The sequence below is a fragment of the Aquarana catesbeiana genome, linkage group LG02 (genome assembly GCF_042186555.1).
Source record: "Aquarana catesbeiana isolate 2022-GZ linkage group LG02, ASM4218655v1, whole genome shotgun sequence".
Taxonomy (NCBI): Eukaryota; Metazoa; Chordata; class Amphibia; order Anura; family Ranidae; genus Aquarana; species Aquarana catesbeiana.
Window position 1 is genome coordinate 538,072,214 of NC_133325.1, and position 23,168 is coordinate 538,095,381.

The following is a 23,168-nucleotide window of genomic DNA, read 5'->3' on the forward strand; positions in this document are numbered from 1 at the left end:
GGTCAGCTTACCCGTCTTCTCCGCCGCCGATGTGCCGACTTTCGGGGTAGCTCCGGTAGCCGCCACTGCGCTGCTCCGCATGTGAGGAGGGCTGCTGATGCCATCTTGTCTCTCCATGCGGGCAAATTCTTTAAGACGATCTGCTGGTGTAGTGGGGGTAGCCTTGCTCATAAAATAAGCCTGCGGTGCTTGTATAATGTCTGGGCGCCTCAAAGAAGCAATTTGTGGAGTGAGAGCTGCAAGTAATATGCAGGATTGATGCAGATTCTATGGGTGGTTGGCAGAGCTTTCCTCAGCCACGTCTGACCGTGTCCATGGTAGCCACGCCCCCTCGTGGAAAGCACTTTATTGCATTCTTCAGAGGTAAGAGAGTGCTCTTTTCTCCTATAATCTTCTGGATAAATGTATCCGGGTCATTGTTGAACAGGCATTCACCCTGGTAAGGCATACAATTTCCCAACCTGTCCACACAGAAACGTAAAGCTTCAGGAAAGAGTATAGCTGAAGAACCTTCGTTTAAATCAATAAGGCCTGGCAAACCCCATGGAAGCATTTAAGGGATGCATAGCCACACTTGCCAAAAGAGAAGGATGCCTTATGCCGCATACACACGACCGGACTTTACGGCATACTTGGTTCGGTGGACTGGAGTCCGTCGGACAATTTGATCGTGTGTGGGCTCCAGCAGACTTTTTTCCCCAAAAGTTCGACGGACCTAGAAATGAAACATGTTTCAAATCTTTTCAACGGACTCGAGTCCGGTCGAAAAGTCCACTTGTCTGTATGCTAGTCCGATGGACAAAAACCGACGCTAGGGCAGCTATTGGCTACGAACTTCCTTGTTTTAGTCCGGTCGTACGTCATCACGTATGAATCCGTCAGACTTTGGTCAGTCGTGTGTAGGCAAGTCCGTTCATTCGGAAAGTCCGTCAAAGTCCGCAGGACAAAGTCTGCCATAAAGTCCGCTCGTGTGTACGTGGCATCAAAGTGAATGTAAAATCACAAATACTGGCGCTCGGAACACTGGTGTAGTGTCTCACAAATCAATATCATTAGAAAGCAAAGAGAATTAAATGAAAAAGTCCACAATAATTAAATGAAATAAAAAACGTCCAATCAATGGTGAATGGTGCTGAATAGTAAGGAGATGAATCAGGAGGATATAATCACTGTCACAAAGGGCTGCTCTTCTCTGGGGTGGAGTCAAATCGAAATCAACATGGAAAAAGCAAAAACAGAAAAGCGCCTCTTAGTAAAGTGTTTTAATCAGTAATACAAAAAAGTAGTAAACACTTACATTTACAGTAGTAAACACTTACATTTCAGTAAAAATACTCTTCAAGAGGGGCAATATCATGGGAATATGGCCGGTGTCAGAGGCATGTTTCCAGGAGATTCCAAGTCCAGGCTACGTGAGCTACAAGGAGCCGGGGAAGAAGCCGGCTGTGTCCTATAGGGGAGAAGTAATGAACGGCTCCTGGAAACAACGTGTGACATCAGCACTAGCAGGGGGAACACAACCCGTTTCAGACCATGCGCAAAGTCCGTAAGGCGCATGCGCGCTTCTTATTCAAGTGTAAAGAGGGGAGAGGAGGAGACGGCATTTAAATGCTCCATCCGCAGATGGAAGACAGCTGACTGCATATTACTGATTGTGCTGCATAACACTAATGGGGACTTATAGGCTAAATCAATGCAAAGGTGCCCAAAAAACAAACATAATATATGGCAAATATATTTGTATTCATAAACTTAATAAATACAAAGTACATTAATGGATTGTCTATATGGTGTGTGCCCAGAAACAGGCGCACAACTACAAATGAGTGCGCACCCGCATCCAAAAACACACACATGTGCAGACCAACCAACCAATAGAAATCGCACAAGATAGCCGCAAATTCATACTAAACAAAAAAGGCAATTATAACAACACTGGCAATATAAAGAAATATATACAGAAATTTAATAAAAATCGCATGATAGATATCTTAAACTCACAAGCATAATTTAAAAATATTAAAACATTTAAAATCTGATAGCAGAATGAGATATATATATATATATATATATATATATTACAAAACATACACACACATTATATGTATATATACCGTTTTTATCTGCGTATAACACGCACATTCATTTTAAGAGGTAAGTTTCAGGAAAAAAAAAAATTTAAATAAGGAACTTTGAAGCAAAATAAGGGTCAGTGCCCATCTGCAGCCTCACCATTGTCATCAATGCAACCTGATCAATGCCCATCTGCAGCCTCACAAGTGCCATCAATGCAGCAGCCTCACCAGTGCCATCAATGCAGCAGCCTCACCAGTGCCATCAATGCAGCAGCCTCACCAGTGCCATCAATGCAGCAGCCTCACCAGTGCCATCAATGCAGCAGCCTCACCAGTGCCATCAATGCAGCAGCCTCACCAGTGCCTTCAATGCAGCAGCCTCACCAGTGCCTTCAATGCAGCAGCCTCACCAGTGCCTTCAATGCAGCAGCCTCACCAGTGCCTTCAATGCAGCAGCCTCACCATTGCCTTCAATGCAGCAGCCTCACCATTGCCTTCAATGCAGCAGCCTCACCATTGCCTTCAATGCAGCAGCCTCACCATTGCCATCAGTGCAGCCTGATCGATGCCCATCTGCAGCCTAGAGGGGACAGGGAGGGGGGCGAGACGAGCGCTGACAGATTACATACAGTGAGACTCTCCTATGATAGACTGAACAGTGGTCCAATGGCAGCCCAGGATACGGGACTTTCTATTACAGAGGCCGCCAAGTAAACAGGCGATTCTCACTGTATGTAGTCTGACGGTGCTTGTCCCGACCCCCTCCCTTTTCCCCCCCGAGGCAGCTAAAATTGAAGTATTGGCGTATAACACACACACTATTTGCACCCGATTTTCATGGTGAAAAAGTGAGCGTTATACGCCAATAAATACAGTATTATATATATACACACATATACACATACAAAAGTGATCCTTTATGTCTAATCCCCCTCAAAGGGATGTATAGATGCAATAAGCCTTTATGCAAGACCTGCCATTTTGTTAATCATGGACAAAAGAGCTTTACCCATAAAGACAAGGTTTACCATCTTGACAATTTCTACAACTGCTCCAGCAATTATGTAGTTTATTGCCTCATATGTCCCTGTAAGATGTTATATGTTGGTCGCACAATTCGTCCACTAAGACAGCAGTTTGGCAAACACTGCCATTTTGTGGAGGTGGGTTGTGATGAACATAGTGTGCCACGTCACTTTTTAGAGCACCACAGCCAGTCCACAGCAGGCCTCTGGGTGTGGGTTATTGAATCCATACCCAGGGGTCTGAATCAGAACGTTTTTCCAGATTATGCGAACGTGAAACGTTCTGGATATTTACCTTGGACACTCTTGCACCCAATGGGCTTAATGAGGAACTTGAGGTAAATACTATCCACTATATAACTTCCTGTTGCCTGTCTTTCAGCTGTCGATGTCGTTATAATGTTGTTATTATACGAGCCGGCACCTGAACCTACTAGTAATGATGATCGTCTCTTTCTTCACTGTATTGTTTTAGGTCTCTGCTGATATATAGCTCCATGACAACCAGTTAATATGTTATCTGGTTGTTATTAACCAATTCATATTTCACGTGGTTGCGTGTATATGTATGCGTATATATATATATATATATATATATATATATATATATATATATATATATATATATATATATATATATATATATACACATACATACATATACATACATACATACATAAACACGTTTGTAGTTAGCGTGCAGCCATGATCTGGTCATACATATGACCTGTCTAATAAGGTTTACCACCATGTCTTGCTTCTGCTGGGAGAAAATAATAGAAGGAGAGTACCACCTGGATAGTGCTGCTTCTTGATGAATGAGGGGTTCCAGAGAGCTGAACGTGCAGGATGAGCCTGGGGAAGATTTCCACATGCCTATCTTTTAGAGTCATCTGGTAAGCAAACTACATTATCACGTGGTGCCGAGTGCTCCCTTATAGTCGCACTATAGCTGGTGATTGGATTACCCCCATCTTTTGCTCTTCATTGGACATTTATTAGTTGCTATTTTAGCGCCGCATTTATAGACTTTAGAGAAGAACATGTACTTGATCTGACACCGTTACTGTGGTAAAAAAATATGACCACCAACCCTTGGCTTGTCCATCTATACTAATTATGGGGAAATTGTAAGTGTAGTAAAAGGGGAACTGCCTAGAGCACTAAACGGGAACCGTGCCAAAGGTGGAGACAGGAAGTCTGACCATTAACTGGTAGCCGCCCAAAGAGAACACCCCTGACTAACTCTGAATACACTTAACCTGGCACAGAGAGTGTGAGCTGCAAAATATGCAGACTGACAGGAGTTTGTAGGGGCCTGAAATGGTGGCCATCTGATAGATACTTGATAGTGTTGACAAATGAGGCCAAATTGCAGAGGCAATATGCAGCGAAAGCCAGAGACGTGAACCTATGAAACCTTCCCACCCTTGGTAAAAGCCCACAGAATACTCTGGATAAAGAGCCATGGGCAGATCGAACACCTGTGACCAGGCTTACCTCCAGTACCACATGCCACTGTGAAGAAATTCCAGCATCACCTGCCAGTGCCCTGATAAGATCAGGAGCTGGGGTCGCAGCTGACACCTTCGCTCTAGCTGAGTGGGCTATGAACCCCTCCATCCTGACTAACAATTGTATCATGGACTTTGAGAGCGCATTGAGTACCGCATGAAAACTGGAATAAGAATCATGCATGGAAACATGTAATGCGCCGGTGGATGGAAGATGTTGGGACGGAGTTGGAAATAACAACCTAAAAAGCACCGCCCCCCCCCCCCCCCCCCCCTCCGAGCCCGGGAAAGGGGTACCAGTGATCAAACTCAGCTATGAGTTTGGTAAGGTTCCACCCCTTGATGATGGAGTGCTGCCATGCACTGAACCCTCATGCGGCGTAGGAGATGAATGCGTTTTGTAGCTTCCAAAACACGCGACATGCCCTGATCCAAAGAAACACAAACTAGAGACATGATTACAGACAACCCACAACACCCCTATGTACCTAACAAGTATGAGGATGTAGGTGCAGAAATGACAAGACCAACAGCGCGTGAATGTGAACCTAATGACACCACCCTAGTATATGCAATGAGCGAGCCCGAGCCACCTGCGGCGCCATGACAGGTAATTAAAAACGAACACTCAGGGCTGAGGTACCCACAGACCGTGGTGGGTAGTAGTAAAGGTGTATTGGTGAACACGCATGTGTGACGTATGGTATACGGCGAGAAGATTGTGGGACGACAATCAATTAAAAACAAAACCTCAGCCGTATGGATCCGTAGACATGACAGACCCTGGATGGGAGCCCTAGCTGACAGGAATGCTACGACAGGAAACAGACAGGTAGTAAACTGAAACCCTCAGGGCTAGCGTACCCACAGACCGTGGTGGGTAGCCGTACAAGCGTAATGAAATGAACGTGCATCGTAAGACGTGTGTTATGGGCGAGGAGATTGTGGACAACAATCATGGAAACGAAACCTCAGCCCTTATAGATCTGTAGACGTGACAGATCCTGAGATGTGAGCACTGCTAACTAAACCCAAGTGTACGAAGAACACTGAACGAAAAGGTACGATGACATGGAAACAATGAAGATGAAACGGCTATTGGTGTATGCCATGGCTGTATGGCGCCGGCAAACCACGACAGAACATGCTGGACATGACTGCTATGACAGAACCTGTTGGACATGACCGCTATGACAGAAAAGGTATGACAAGACAGAAACGCAAAGACAGAAACGCAAACCACGCTGACAAGAACCGCTATAACAGAACATGGCAAGACAGAACCACTGAGGCTGGACCCGCTCCGACTGGACCACACAGTGACTGGACTGCGCTGCGATTGGACCACGATGCGAATGTATTGGATCCCAATACCAAATAGTACATACCTACGGGATGGATAACAGCAAATATGTATTAGTACAGTGAGTGAGGTGAGTTTGCGGGTGCTCCCCCCCCCCCCCACGTGAGCACCAGGAGAAGCATGCGTGCGGCCCCCTCGTGAAACCAGATCTGCACAGGTTGAGCTGGCGAGCGCTTCACATGTACATACACCTGCACATGTAGGTCTGTACCCCTGCACCCCCTTCTGTTCTGATGCTGATGATCCCACATGAATCCCGGGTGGACAAAGAAGACAAATAATATGAGGGTAAAGCAGTGTATTTTTGTGGTTGCGTCCTCCCTATACCTTGCCAGTCTCCCAAGTATTGCCAAGCCTTGCTTACAATGAATGTGATCTTTATATGAAGCTTATAAATTGTCATTTACCATAACCATAAACCATACTCCGGCATAGTACATCTCCTATAAGCCTCGCCAGTCCCATCACACAACATCTGGCCATTTACATTACTACAGTGTTTAGGCAGATCACCCCCCCCCCCCCGGCGTGAGCATAGGGAGAAGCGGGCAGCCCCCCCATGGAGCCGGATCAGCACGAGGAGCAGACGGGCGGCCGATCACCCCCCCCTCCACCGGCAGAAGCAGGCGGGTGGCCCCCACACATGGACCGGATCAGCACAGTGAGGGTAGCAGACAGCGGCCGATCACCCACCACCGGCGTGAACACCGGGAGAAGCGGGTGGGCGGCCCCCTCGTGAAGCCAGATATCCCTGGGGTGATGAGAAGATGGGTGGGCGTGCGGTCTCCCCGGTGGTGCCCGGCGTGAGCACCGAGAGAGGAACTGCCGCCACCACTGTAGCAGCCGAGCGTCGCTCTGCAAGGACCCGGAAGTGACGTGAGTGGGCGTAACCCAGCAACAAGCCAAACCTCCACCCCCTTCTCAACCCAGAAACGAACCAACAAGGATTTAATGAAGGAGGAGGAGGGGTATATATAGCCCTCAGACGACTCCTACAAATACAGGTTAGCCTGCGGCCAGCCTTCTAACACATTTTTTATATATATATATATATATACTATATAAGATTTTAAATGTTTTAATATTGTTAAATTATGCTTGTGAGATTAGGATATCTATCATGTGATTTTTATTTAATTTCTTTATATTTCCAGTGTCATGAACATAAAATTGCCTTTTTTGTTTAGTATCAATTTGCGGCTATCTTGTGCGATTTCTATTGATCGGTTGGTTGATCTGCATGTGTGTGTTTTTGGATGCGGGTGTGCACTCATTTGTAGTTGTGTGTCTGGGCACACACCTGTATAGAAAATCCATTAACCACCTCAATACAGGGCCTATTCTGGCACTTCTCTCCTACATGTAAAAATCATCTTTTTTTGCTATAAAATTACTCGGAACCCCCAAACATTATATATGTTTTTTAGCAGACACCCTAGGGAATAAAATGGTGGTCATTGCAACTTTTTATCTTGCACGGTATTTGCGCAATAATTTTTCAAACATCTTTTTTTGAAAAAAAAGACTGTTTAATGAATTAAAAAATAACAAAACAGTAAAGTTAGCCCAATTTTTTTTGTATAATGTGAAAGATGATGTTACGCCGAGTAAATAGATACCCAACATGTCATGCTTTAAAATTGTGCACACTCATGGAATGGAGCCAAACTTCGATACTTAAAAAATCTCCATAGATGACGCTTTGAAAATGTTTACAGGTTACCAGTTTAGAGTTACAAAGGAGGTTTAGTGCTAGAATTGTTGCACAAGCTCTAACGCACGCAGCGCTACCTCACATGTGTGGTTTGAACGGTGTTTACATATGTGGGCGGGACTTGCGTGTGCGTTCGCTTCTGAGTGCAAGCTACCAGGGGCATTTTTTTTATTATTATTTTATTTTACTTTTTTTTATTTTTAAATTTTTATTTTTTTGATCACTTTTATTCCTATTACAAAGGAATGTAAACATCCCTTGTAATGGGAATCTATTTGACAGGTCCTCTATATGGAGAGATGCGGGGTCAATAAGACCCCACATCTCTCCTCCAGGCTGGAAAGCATGAAATCGTGAAAAAAAAATTCACTGATCTTCATGCTGACAGCCGCAATCGCGGCTTTGTTGATATCCGGGATCCTGGGATGTGACGTCGGGGGGTGGTGGTGTCCCCTCCCGTTGCCTATAAGAACTACAGGCATCATTCAGATATTTCCTCCCCCCCAAAGTGAGGATGTTTTTTTTACTATGGCCCGGTTAATGTACTTTGTATTTATTAAGTTTATGAACACCTATATATTTGCCATATATTATGTTTATGGGCACCTTTGCATTGATTTGTGTATAAGTCCCCATTAGTGTTATGCAGCACAATCAGTAATATGCAGTCGGCTGTCTTCCGTCTGCGGATGGAGCATTTAAATGCTGTCTCCTCCTCTCCTCTCTTTACACTTGAGAAAAGAGCGTGCATGCACCTTACGGACTTTGCGCATGCTCTGAAACGCGTTGTGTTCCCCCTGCTAGTGCTGACGTCACACGCCGTTTCCACAAGCCGTTTGTTACTTCTCCCCTATAGGACACAGTCGGCTTATTCCCCGGCTCCTTGTGGCTCACGTAGCCTGGACTTGGAATCTCCTGGAAACATGCCTCTGACACCGGCCACATCCCCATGATATTGCCCCTCTTGAAGAGTATTCTTGTACTTACTGAAATGTAAGCGGTTACTACTTTTTGTATTACTGATTAAAACACTTTACTCAGAGGCACTTTTCTATTATTGCTTAAAGTGGATGTAAACCCACTCTCATCCTTTCTAAACTACTGCCATAGTGGTTATCTATAAGGATATACATGCCTCCTTGCATGTATCCTTACCTGTTAAATGTCTCCCCTCTGTCTGTCACGAGACCCAAAAAACTGATTCTGTGGGTGGGTCTGTTGTCCGGAGCTCGGTGGGTGGAGTTGCGATGTCAGTAGACTCCTCGCCAACCTCTACACTCCCCTTGTCAGGGGCGTGGCCTAACGCAGCATGTGAGCGGACATCTTTCTCAGCAGCTCTCTGATCCCTCTGCACAATCCTGTGTAATCCTGCTCACCTGCCACACAAAATCGGCTGAAACTTCTCCTGTATGCTTGGGGAAGACTCTGACATCCGTGGGGGATTCTGGTGGATGGGAAAGCGAAGGAAACAGCCCCCCGGCCAGGATAAGTATTACCACACGTTCTGGCCAAGATGGCCACCGCTCCACCATCCCACACTCATTCCTGGCATCCACGCCGGATCTCTTTGATGAGGAGCCAGATCCTTCACTACCACCTTCTCCAGGGACCTCAGCTCCCCCGGCGATAATCGGTCATCCCTCCCCACAGTGATGATGGCCTTGAGGATGGTCCGGAACCGGAACCCACCCTGCTGGATGTCCTCAAACTGATCAAGGTAAATCACTCTGATATCATGGGGAAAGTGGAGGAACTTAAACTGGACATAACAATTATGCGCCAGGACATGCATAAAATGAGGGACCGGGTTTCTGAGACTGAACGCCGTATTAGCGATTTGAAAGATGCTGTCGGCCCGGTCCAAGCCACCCAAAAAACGCATGGCACTAAAATCCTCTCTGGAGGACAAGCTTGACGATTTGGAGAACCGTCTGCGCAGAAAAAACTTGCGTCTGCTGGGCCTCCCCGAGCGGGTTGAGGGCGCCGATCCGGTCTCCTTCCTGGAAAGTTGGTTTACCCAAGAATTTGGTAAAGACTGCCTTTCCCCATGTTTTGTCCTGGAGCGTGCACATAGAGTGCCTAGCAGGCCGCTTCCTGTAGGCAACCCTCCACGCACTATGGTAATCCGTCTCCTCAATTATCATGATAGGGATGCTATCCTGCATGCTGCCCGCATAAAAGGGAGCCTAAAGATCAACAACGCATCCGTGTCTTTGTTTCCTGATTATTCCCCAGTGGTCCGTGCCTCAAAAGCCAAGTACCAACACATCAAGCTGAAATTGAGGGAGAAGACCATCCAATATTCTATGCTGTTTCCTGCTACACTGCGAGTCGTGCACCAGGGCCAGGTGCATTTTTTCCAAACCCCTTCAAATGCTCTTTCCTGGTTTGAGTCCTTGCATCAACCGGGTCTAATGTCTGGCCGGGCCCTGGACACCTGAACTGGTTGCTCTCCTGGAAATAGGTTACATTTTTTCCTTTTTTTTTTTTCTTCCCCCCGGCCGATGGGCCTTTACCTGTGGCAGGTGATTCAAGATACCTGTTTTCACATGAGGACAAGATCTCAATCTGGGATCTATGCTGCTAATTGTATGCATATTTGGTTGACATCTGATTTTCTTTGTTCGCTGATTTGCCTGTATTGGCCATGTTTCTAGTATGTACTAGCAGTTTGGGATCTAAGCCTGCTCCTGTTTTTTCTTGGGGTAAGGCACGGGTTAACTATGTACTACTGCCAGTTTTCACTGTGTTATTACTGATCACAGGAATGTTGTGTTAATGGATGATTGTGGTGTGTATGTGTGTGTTTTATGTCCTGCCTTGTCCTCCCTTCTGGGATTGCAGCCGTGATGATACCCTTGATCTGCTGATTTTCACTATCTTTATATGTCTTTAGTCAAATGTATCTCCTGGAATGTCCGGGGTTTAAATTCCACATTTAAAAGGGTTTTGGATAACCAATGAAGGACTGTGGAGGCGGTGGAGACAGTGGTATCCTGAGTGACCCCCAATTGGATGATTTCTGCGCTGTTGATCTCTTATGCCTGTGAGGTGGTTTGGGATTCTTAGACGTGGATGTTCATCATCATTTTCAAGATTTCACATTTGGACTTGAATAAACATCTCTTTGACGTTTACTTTTGTTATGCATAAGTTAATTATATTTTTTGGGACTTTTTTTTACCATTTATTTGATACACATTGTTAAAAATGAGTTAACCTTATTTTTTTCACACACATATTTTTGTATTGTTTACTACAGAGATATTGGTTATGACCACCTTTTAGGGTAAATGTTTTTGTAATTCCTTTGTGTCCGGGTATATAGGTTGCTGCATTACCTCCTTTTGCACTAAGCGCACAATTTTTTGTGTGTTTAAATTTGCATGCACTAAAACACTAGTACATCAGCTATTGGAACCGTGAGCATCTAATTAGGATAAGACCTCTTGGGACCACTTCTTACAGTAGCAGTCATCCATTGTATATTGTTGCATGAACCGCTTGGGAGACGCAAACAACTTGTCTAAGTAGAAGACAGTGTACAATTCTTTAGTATGAGGATTTAGCAGAAACTATTTGGCTGGTTTTGGAGCTTTCCAAGACCCCAGTCCTGTTACCTTAGGCCCAAAAGGTTTTGGTTCTTCCCCTCAGGTTCAAGATCTTATGGACCACCACTGTGAGAAAACACAATCTAGTCCCTTGGGTTTGGGAATTGTTCAAGGCCAGAGTGTTCTCCCAGGAGAATTCTTCCACTTCAGAAGTCCGCTTCATTAGACCTTCTCTCTTCATCTCACCCTGTACCCAGCTGTAACATGGCCGTTAAGTCTAACAATTCCTTGTCCCCCCTTGAGTCAGATCCACAATGTTAAGTCTCATGAGACACGTGCTACCTATAGTACTGGATACCAAGAAGAGGGGAAGTTTCCCAATGTCCCCTACCTAGAGGCTTGAGGGGCAAAAAAGGGCTGTGCTCCACAATGCAGGAACAATAGATGTTGTGTCCAGCATGGTTTAAAGGGGTCAAAACAAAACTGGCAAACACATGTGCATTTTACCGTTGTGTCCATGTTTGCCAGTAGCACAGGCAGGTGGGCGGGTCACGCTTGAGCTGTGCCACCAGTGGCCTACTCCTTCGATATTTCTCTCAAGGGCCCCGCATGAGATTACCGTCCCCAGTACAGTACCATGGCACTCTGTCAGCACCAATCTAACTGCGCACCAAGGTGCAGTGGGGGAACCCACAGACCGCTCCCTAGTTACACCCAGCCAGGAATATCCTGAAGAAATGCAAAATGGACTAATCTTTGACTCTCCTAGCTCAGACTACCCCCGTAGGATCTTCAGAAACTGGGCTCCACCGCAGCAGACCACCGCAGCTCTGGACCTGTATAGCACCCAGCAAGCTAATTATAAATGTGATGAAATCACCTGCTAAGGCGAGTGCTTTCCAGGGTATCCAATAGGACTGAAACAACTAATCGACATATTCAATTCTAATTAATTATAAAAATTGTCGTCAACTATTTTCATTATCGATTAGTTGGTCAGCTGTTTAGTTGGCCTGCATACAGAAGGCATTATTTGTTTACATATCAGGAAATACAATGCAGCACACATACAGCTGAGTATACCATTCATATATGTCAGTATACACCAGTGGTTCTCAACCGGGGTTCTGCGGAACCCTAGGGATCCGACTGTCAGCCGCAGGCAGCTGACAGGAGGATCGCAGGCAGAGATAGGCAGGGAAGCGGCTGGCACCCTATTGGCTGTAGCGCACTGTTCCCCGCAGGCCCCTCCTGTCCTTCCCGAGTGATTGTATGTGACATCATCTAGGGTGGACAGGATAGGAGGAGGAGGGGCCGAGGGGGAACAGTGCGCCACTGGAGGAGATATGAAATGAGCTCTGAAGCCAGAAGAAGAAAGCAAGTACTGAAGTGTGCCCAGCTGTGTCCCCCCCAATGTGCCCAACAGTCTGTCCCAGGTAATGTCCCCTGTCATGTCCCTGACCCCATGTAATGTGCCCTGCCCCATGTCCCATGTAATGTCCTGTAATGTCCCCTGTCCCGTGCCATGTGCCCTGTCCCGTGCCATGTCCCCTGTCCCGTGCCATGTCCCCTGTCCCGTGCCATGTCCCCTGTCCCGTGCCATGTCCCCTGTCCCGTGCCATGTCCCCTGTCCCGTGCCATGTCCCCTGTCCCGTGCCATGTCCCCTGTCATGTGCCATGTCCCCTGTCATGTGCCCTGTTCCATGTAATGTCCCCTGTCCCATGTAATGTCCCCTGTCCCATGTAATGTCCCCTGTCCCATGTAATGTCCCCTGTCAAGGTAATGTCCCCTGTCATGTGCTCTGCCCCATGTAATGTCCCCTGTCATGTGCTCTGCCCCATGTAATGTCCACTGTCCCATGCTCTGCCCCATGTAATTTCCCGTCATGTGCCCTGTCTCATGTAATATGCTCTGCTCCATGTAATGTCCCCTGTCCCATGCTCTGACCCATGTAATTTGCCCTGTCCAATGTAATGTCCCCTGTAATGTCCACTGTCCCATGTAATGTCCCCCGTCATGTTCCCTGTCCCATGTAATGCCCCATCCCATGAAATTTCTCTTGTCATGTGCTCTGCCCCATGTAGTTTCCCCTGTCATGTGCCCTGTCCCATATAATGTGCTCTGCTCCATGTAATGTCCCCTGTCCCATGTAATGTCCCCTGTCATGTGCCCTGCCCCAAGTAATGTCCCCTGCCCCAAGTAATGTCCCCTGCCCCAAGTAATGTCCCCTGCCCCAAGTAATGTCCCCTGCCCCGTGCTCTTTCCCATGTAATGTCCCCTGTCCCATGTAATGTGCTCTGCCCCATGTAAAGTCCCCTGTCATATGCCCTGTCCCATGTAATGTGCTCTGCCTCATGTAATGTGTCCTGCCCCACGTAATGTCCCCTGCCCCATGTAATGTGCCCTGCCCCATGCTCTGCCCCATGTAATGTCCCCTGAATTGATCAGCTCTGCAGGAAAAGAAAGTACAAGTTTCACATTAAATAGGTACGTTTTAATATTTATGCTTTTATTTAATGCTACAAATAATTTTTGTTATTAACAGCTCGCTGATCATACCAATGTTCCATGAGCTGTAGATGTAAACATTAGTTTAGGGGTTCCTCGCGATCTCAAACTTTTTGCCAGGAGTTCCTCCAAGGTAAAAAGGTTGATAAACACTGGTATACACAATGCAGCACACATACAACTCAGTACACTGTCCAAACATGTTAGTAAGTGTCTAAGAAGGAAGGAGAAGGAAAAGAATTAAAGTGATTCTAAAGGCAGAAGTTTTTTTTATTTTACCATAGGGGGCACTCTGAAGGCAGGAAAAGCCAGAAGCACCATCGGGTCCCCAGAAGAGGAGGATCGGGGCTGCTCTGTGCAAATTCATTGCACAGAGCAGGTAAGTATAACATGTTTATTATGTTTTTTTAAAAAACATTTACAATCACTAAAATGATTACATCCATGCAAAAAAGTCTCAGCCTTTAGTACTACTTTATTTTAATAAATGTTATATATATATATATATATATATATATATATATATATATATACACATATACATACATATATATACACACACATATATACACACACACACAGTATCTCACAAAAGTACACTCCTAAGTGAAAATGTCCAAATGCCCAAAGTGTCAGTATTTTGTGTGGCCACCATTATTTTCCAGCACTTATTTTTCCCTCTTGGGCATGGAGTTCACCAGAGCTTCACAGGTTGCTACTGGAGACCTCCTCCACTCCTCCATGACGACATGGTGGATGTTAGAGACTTTGTGCTCCTTCATTTTCCGTTTGAGGATGCCCCACAGACGCTCAATAGGGTTTAGGTCTGGAGGCATGCTTGGCCAGTCCATCACCTACCCTCAGCATCTTTAGCAAGGCAGTGGTCGTCTTGGAGGTGTGTTGGGGTCGTTATGTTGGAATACTGCCCTGAGGCCCAGTTTCCGAACGGAGGGGATCATGCGCTGCTTCAGTATGTCATAGTACATGTTGGCATCCATGGTTCCCTCAATGAACTGTAGCTCCCCAGTGCCGGTAGCACTCATGCATTTCAGACCATGACATGACATGACTGTAGCCAAGACACACTTGTCTTTATACTCCTCACCTGGCTGCCGCCACACACGCTTGACACCATCTGAACCAAATAAGTTTATCTTGGTCTCATCAGACCACAGGACATGGTTCCAGTAATCCATGTCCTTAGTCTGCTTGTCTTTAGCAAACTGTTTGCGGGTTTTCTTGCGCATGATCTTTAGAAGAGGCTTTCTTCTGGGACGACAGCCATGCAGACCAATTTGATGCAGTGTGCGGTGTATGGTCTGAGCACTGACAGGCTGAACCCTCACTCCTTCAACCACTGCAGCAATGCTGGCAGCACTCATACGTCTATTTCCCCAGAGACAACTTCTGGATATGACGCTGAGCACGTATACTCAACTTCTTTGGTCGACCATGGCGAAGTATGTTGTTCTGAATGAAGCCTGTCCTGTTAAAGCACTGTATGCTCTTAGCCACTGTGCTGCAGCTCAGTTTCTGGGTCTTGGCAATCTTCTTATAGCCCAAGCCATCTTTATGTAGAGCAACAATTCTTTTTTTCAGATCCTCAGAGAGTTCTTCTTCATGAGGTGCCATGTTGAACTTTCAGTGACCAGTATGAGAGAGTAAGAGCGATAACACCAAACTTAACACACCTACTCCCCATTCACACCTGAGACCTTGTGACACACTAACAAGTCACATGACACTGGGGAGGGGAAATGGCTAATTGGGTCCAATTTGGACATTTTCACTTAGGGGTGTACTCACTTTTGTTGCCAGCAGTTTAGACATTAAAGGCTGTGTGTTGAGTTATTTTGAGAAAACAGCAAATGTACACTGTTATATAAGCAGTACACACACTACCTTTACATTGTAGCATAGTGTCATTTCTTCAGACTTGTCACAGGAAAAGGTATGATAAAATATTTACAAAAATGTGAGGGGTGTACTCACTTTTCTGAGATACTGTGTATGTATGTATATATATATATATATATATATATATATATATATATATATATATATATATATATACATACATACATACACACATATTAGTCCGACTCCCAGATATGCCCAGCACCTATGGACGCTAGCAGAAAAAATTGGCAATGCTGGGACAGGGAGTCAAAATTTACTATTTGCCAGTATCCAATCATCTGGAGGTGAAACATAACTCAATGGTCTAAGAATAAACTTAATGTCCTGTGATGTATGATTATAATTCTTTTTTTACCATTTATTTCCAATAAAAAGAATAAATATGCGGAATCAAGACATTGCACAAATATTCTATGATTCAAGTGGATTTAGGGAGAAAAAAAAGATTGAGGACTCAGCAACCTGAGCTCTGTCTTACCTGAATGCCATCCAATAGTTTGCTGATTGACCAGAAACTATCTGCCTCAATGTTCCTTAGTGTATCAGATGAAAGGCTGCTCACATCAAAGTTTTCTACGTCGTCTTCTAAGAAATCAGAACATGCAACAGTTTACTGTAAAAACTACAAATGCAAAACACAATCATTTAAGAAGTGTGTTTGTGAGTATTAGAGAAGATAAAACACACACACACACATATATATACAGTATCTCAAAAATGAGTACACCCCTCACATTTTTGTAAATATTTTATTATAGCTTTTCATGTGACAACACTGAAAAAAATTACACTTTGCTACAATGTAAAGTAGTGAGCGTATAGCTTGTATAACGGTGTAAATTTGCTGTCCCCTCAAAATAACTCAACACACAGCTATTAATTTCTAAACCACTGGCAACAAAAGTGAGTACACCCCTAAGTGAAAACGTCCAAATTGGGCCCAAAGTGCCAATACTTTGTGTGGCCACCAGCACTATCTTAACACTCTTTGGCATGGAGTTCACCAGAGCTTCACAGGTTGACACTGGCGTCCTCTTCCACTACTCCATGAGGACATCACGGAGCTGGTGGATGTTAGAGACCTTGCGCTTCTCCACCTTCCGTTTGAGGATACCCCACTGATGCTCTATAGGTTTAAGTCTGGAGATGTGCTTGGCCAGTCCATCTCCTTTACCCTCAGCTTCTTTAGCAAGCCAGTGGTCGTCTTGGAGGTGTGTTTGGGGTTGTTATGTTGGAATACTGCCCTGCGGTCCAGTCTCCGAAGGGAGGGGATCATGCTCATGTCACAGTACGTTTGCATCCATGGTTCCCTCAATGAACTGCAGCTCCCCAGTGCTGGCAGCACTCATGCAGCCCCAGATCACGACACCCCCACCACCATGCTTGACTGTAGGCAAGACACACTTGTCTTTGTACTCCTCACCTGGTTGCCGCCACACACGCTTGACACCATCTGAACCAAATAAGTTTGTCTTGGTCTCATCAGACCACAGGACATGGTTCCAGTAATCCACGTCCTTAGTCTGCTTGTCTTCAGCAAACTGTTTGCGGGCTTTCTTGCGCATCATCTTTAGAAGAGGCTTCCTTCTGGGATGACAGCCATGCAGACCAATTTGATGCAGTGCGCGGCGTATGGTCTGAGCACTGACAGGCTGACCCCCCACCCCTTCAACCTCTGCAGCAATGCTGGCAGCACTCATATGCCTATTTCTCAAAGACAACCTCTGGATATGACACTGAGCACATGCACTCAACTGCTTTGGTCAACCATAGCGAGGGCCTGTCCTGTTAAACCACTGTACGGTCTTGGCCACCGTACTGCAGCTCAGTTTCAGGGTTTTGGCAATCTTCTTATAGCCTAGACCATCTTTACGTAGAGCAACAATTCTGTTTTTCAGATCCTCAGAGAGCTCTTTGCCATGAGATGCTATGTTGAACTTGCAGTGACCAGTAAGAGAGTGTGAGAGCGATAACACCAAATTGAACACACCCGAGACCTTGTAACACCAAAACGAGTCACATGACGCTGGGGAGGGAAAATGGCTAATTGTGCCCAATTTGGACATTTTCACTTAGGGGTGTAATCACTTTTGTTGCCAGCGGTTTAGACATTAATGGCTGTGTGTCTGGCTGAGTTAATTTGAGGGGACAGCAAATTTACACTGTTATACAAGCTGTACACTCGCTACTTTACATTGTAGCAAAGTGTGATTACTTCATAGTTGTCACATGAAAAGATATAATAAAAAATATTTACAAAAATGTGAGATACTGTAATACATATACACACATATACATATACACACACATAGCGACATATATAGATATATCTATATATATCTATATATCGCTATCTATCCACAAGTCTACACACCCCTCACGCAGATATACGTCTGCAGAATGGCACGGGCAGGCAAAATCACGTACCTGGTACGTGATTGCCTTCCCGCGGGCGGGGGGTCCGATCGGACCCCCCCCGGTGCCAGAGGCGGTCGCCATTTGTTCCCGGGCGATGAGAGGTGAGGGGGAGGCCATCCATTCGTGGCCACCCCCTCCCGATCGCTCCCGGCGAATGAAAATCCTTCCTGTGCCTCTGTAATGTAAACAGAGGCACAGGAAGTGATATCATCCCTCCTCGAGGAGGTCTTTTTGATCCGGCGCAGAGGAGAGAAGACATCCAAGTAAGTGCACAAACACTACGCTTACAGTAGAACACGCCAGGCACACTTTTCACCCCCCAGTACCCCCTGTCACACTGACACCAATAGCAGTTTTTTTTTTTTTTGCATTGGTGTCAGTTTGTGACAGTTATAAGTGTTAGGGCAGTTAGGTTAGCCCCCTTTAGGTCCAGGGTACCCCCCTAACCCCCCCTAATAAAGGTTAACCCCTTGATCACCCCCCGTCGCCAGTGTCGCTAAGCGATCGTTTTTCTGATCGCTGTATTAGTGACGCAGGTGACGCTAGTTAGGGAGGTAAGGATATAGGTTCGCTGTCAGTGTTTTATAGCGACAGGGACCCCCATATACTACCTACTAAAGGTTTTAACCCCTTGATTAAAACTAGTAGTGTCCCGCTGCCACCAAGAAGACAAAGACAGGCCCGTCGTGCCCATAGTGCCCTTCCTGCTGCATTCGCCAATCCGAATTGGGAACCCACCACTTCTGCAGTACCCGTACTTCCCCCGTTCACTGGCCAACCCTGAATTCAGGTGGAAACAGTTGATTTTACGCCACTGGATTTTTATTCGCTGTTTTTCACCGAAGATCTCTATAGATCTATTGTGGACCAAAGCAATTTATACGCTGGTCAACACATCGCCGCTAATCCCCAGTCCTCCCTTGCCAGAGATTGGAGACCAATTATGGTCTCCGAATTTAAGCTCTTTCTGGGCCTTTCCCTCAACATGGGCTTGACTAAAAAGAGTAAGTTGCGGTCATATTGGTCTACTGACCCAATTTACAATCCGCCCGTGTTCTCTGCCTCCATGGCCAGGGCACAATACGAGCAGATTTTGCGGTTCATGCACTTCAACGACAATGAACTCTGTCGTCCTCGTGGAGACCCTGAATACGATCGGCTCTACAAAATTCGGCCCCTCGTAAACCACTTCAACCAACGTTTTGCAGACTTGTTTACTCCCCATCAAGTTGTCTGCGTTGATGAGTCCCTGATTAAATTTTCTGGCCGCTTGTCATTTAAACAGTACCTTCCCAGCAAGCGTGCCAGATACGGGGTCAAGATGTATAAGCTCTGTGACAGGGCCACAGGCTATACATGTAGTTTTATGGTTTACGAGGGCAAAGATAATCACGTAGAGCCGACAAACTGCCCTGACTACATAGGAAGCGCTGGCAAGATAGTGTGGGACTTGGTGTCACCCTTATTCGGAAAGGGGTACTACTTGTACGTGGCCAATTATTATTATTCCACTTTTTAACCACCTTTTTGATCATCAGATTGGAGCATGTGGCACCGTGCGACCTAATCGCCGGGGCTTTCCCCAGCAGCTTGTAGATTCCCATCTTAGGCTGGGGGAGAGAGCCTGCTTGAAGTGTAATAACTTGCTCGCTATGAAGTGGAGGGACAATAATAATGTTATCGTTCTTACCTCCCTTCATGCAGACACGACGGTCCAAACTCCTACGGCGACTGGTGTTGTGGAGAAACCCCTCTGTGTCCACGAATATAACCAAAATATGGGAGGGGTGGACCTCAACGACCAGTTGTTGGCGCCGTACCTAGTTGCCCGTAAGGCCAGACGCTGGTACAAAAAAGTGTCTGTTTATTTATTTCAATTGGCTTTGCTGAACGCTCATGTGCTATACAGAGCTTCAGGACGGACTGGATCCTTCCTTACATTCCAGGAAGAGATCGTCAGAGCCCTTCTGTTTCCAGACAGTGCTTCACCTCACCTTCCCCAACCAAATGCAGTAAGCTGGCTGCATGAGAGGCATTTTCAATATGTCCTCCCGAGTACCCCTACCCAACGAGCCCCCCAAAAAAGATGTCGTGTCTGCAGCAAGCTCGTATTTAGGCGTGACACCCGGTATTATTGTCCCTCCTGTCCTGACAATCCTGGTCTTTGCATGGGTGAATGTTTTGAACGCTACCATACACTAGTGGAGTATTAGCGTAGGGTACAGCACTGCACAGACTAGGACACACTTTCACAGGGTCTCCCAAGATGCCATCGCATTTTGAGAGACCCAAACCTGGTACCAGTTAAAAAAGTTAGTTACAAAAAAAAGTGTAAAAAAACAACAAAAAAAAAAAAAACAAAAATAGTTGTTTTATTGTTCTCTCTCTATTGTTCTGCTCTTTTTTATTGTATTCTATACTGCAATGTTTTATTGTTATGTTTTTATCATGTTTGCTTTATAGGTATGCAATTTTTTTATACTTTGTTTTTTTACTGTTAACCACTTTTTTGTTTTCAGGTACGCCATTCAGCTGCAGAGCGGATTTATTTTGACAGCAACAGCGTTTGCTCCCACGATACATAAAGCCGTGACTCCAGCGCTGTCGGAGGTGATTTCCCCACCACAGTTACATACTTCAGCATATATGCCGAAGCATGGGGGCAGCAGTGGGTGGAGGAGCGATTTTGCTCCTGCCTTTTGCGGGAGGATGCCCCCATGCTTCGGCATATATATATATATATTTTAGGTAGGCACAGGTTGCGTTCAATGTTTTATTTTTTACTATTTTTTTTTTGTATTTGCTTTGCAGGTATGGTAAGTATTACTGTTATACTGTAATGTTACTTTGTTTTTTTGTTAACCATCATTTGCTTAGCAGGTACGCCATTCAGTTGCAGTGCGGATTTATTTATCTTGACAGCAACAGCGTTTGCTCCCACGATACATAAAGCCGTGACTCCAGCGCTGTCGGAGGTGATTTCACCCCCACAGTTACATACTTCAGCATATATGCCGAAGCATGGGGGCAGCAGTGGGTGGAGGAGCGATTTGCTCCTGCCTTTTGCGGGAGGATGCCCCCATGCTTCGGCATATATAAACGGTGCATGTATGCCCATCATTAGAAGTGGGTGGATGAAGGGAGGTATTCTAATGGTGGGCATACCCACCGATCAATATCTTTTTTTCGTTCAGCCCACAGGCTGCATGAAAAAAAAGTTTACAATATATGCCCAACAAGGACCAGCAACATACTGGTATGTTGCTGGACTTTGAGTGGTTATACCAGAATGATGCCTGCAGGTTTAGGTATCATCTTGGTACCATTCTTTTCATCCAGCGGTCGGCTTTCATGTAAAAGCAATCCTAGCAGCTAATTAGCCTCTAGACTACTTTTACAAGCAGTGGGAGGGAATGCCGCCCCCCCCACCTTTCTTCCATGGTTTTCTCTGGCTCTCCTGTCCCAACAGGGAACCTGAAAATGCAGCCAGTGATTCAGCCAGCTGACCATAGAGCTGATCAGAGACCAGAATGGCTCCAAACATCTCTATGGCCTAAGAAACAGGAAGCTACGAGCATTTCATGACTTAGATTTTGCTGGATGTAAACAGCGCCATTGGGAAATTGGGAAAGCATTTTATCACAACGATCTTGGTGTGGTCAGATGCTTTGAGGGCAGAGGAGAGATCTAGGGTCTAATAGACCCCAATTTTTTCAAAAAAAGAGTACCTGTCACTACCTATTGCTATCATAGGGGATATTTACATTTCCTGAGATAACAATATAAATGATTTCAAAAAAATAAAAATGAAAGGAACAGTTTAAAAATAAGATAAAAAAGCAAAAAAATAATAAAGAAAAAAAAAAAAAAAGAAAGCACCCCTGTCCCCCCCTGCTCTCGCGCAAAGGCGAACGCAAGCGTCGGTCTGGCGTCAAATGTAAACAGCAATTGCACCATGCATGTGCGGTATCACCGCGAAGGTCAGATCGAGGGCAGTAATTTTAGCAGTAGACCTCCTCTGTAAATCTAAAGTGGTAACCTGTAAAGGCTTTTAAAAATGTATTTAGTTTGTCGCCACTGCACGTTTGTGCGCAATTTTAAAGCATGTCATGTTTGGTATCCATGTATCCCAAATGACCCCATTTTTATTTTATTTTATATTGTGAGACAAGTTGCAGGAAAAAGACAAATTTTTTTTTTTTTTTTTTTTGCACAAAGTTGTCACTAAATGATATATTGCTCAAACATGCCATGGGAATATGTGAAATTACACCCCAAAATAAATTCTGTTGCTTCTCCTGAGTACGGGGATACCACATGTGTGAGACTTTTTGGGAGCCTAGCAGCGTACGGGACCCCGAAAACCAAGCACTGCCTTCAGGCTTTCTAAGGGCGTAAATTTTTGATTTCACTCTTCACTGCCTATCACAGTTTCGGAGGCCATGGAATGCCCAGATGGCACAACCCCCCCCCCCAAATGATCCCATTTTGGAAAATAGACACCCAAAGCTATTTGCTGAGAGGTATAGTGAGTATTTTGAAGACCTCACTTTTTGTCACAAACTTTTGAAAATTGAAAAAAGAAAAAAAATACATTTTTCTTGCCTTTCTTCATTTTTAAAAACAAATGAGAGCTGCAAAATACTCACCATGCCTCTCAGCAAATAGCTTGGGGTGTCTACTTTCCAAAATGGGGTTTTGTGCTATCTTGGCATTTTATGGCCTTCGAAACTGTGATAGGTAGTGAGGAGTGAAATAAAACATTTACGCCCTTAGAAATCCTGAAGGCGGTGATTGGATTTCGAGGCCCCGTATGAAGCTAAGCTCCCAAAAAGTGCCACACATGTGGTATCCCTGTACTCAGGAGAAGCAGCAGAATGTATTTTGGGGTGTAATTCCACATATGCCCATGGCATGTTTGAGCAATATATCATTTAGTGACAACTTTTTTCCAAAAAAAAAAAAAAAAATTGTCACTTTCCCGCAACTTGTGTCAAAATATAAAATATTCCATGGACTCAACATGCCTCTCAGCAAATAGCTTGGGGTGTCTACTTTCCAAAATGGGGTCATTTGGGG

The 23,168-nt window shown here is 45.2% G+C and overlaps 1 protein-coding gene across 5 annotated transcripts in view; it reads right to left on the bottom strand.

Moving 5' to 3' along the window:
* The window catches only part of TBC1D22B (TBC1 domain family member 22B), a 551,506-nt gene that overhangs the window by 150,071 nt on the left and 378,267 nt on the right, over positions 1-23,168 (bottom strand). For 4 of the 5 annotated variants that reach the window (XM_073615872.1, XM_073615873.1, XM_073615871.1 and 1 more), the window contains one exon: positions 16,150-16,256. In XM_073615872.1, the coding sequence (XP_073471973.1) occupies positions 16,150-16,256 (107 nt within the window). The remainder of the gene's footprint in view (positions 1-16,149; positions 16,257-23,168) is intronic. The other variant, XM_073615870.1, reaches the window with a different exon arrangement.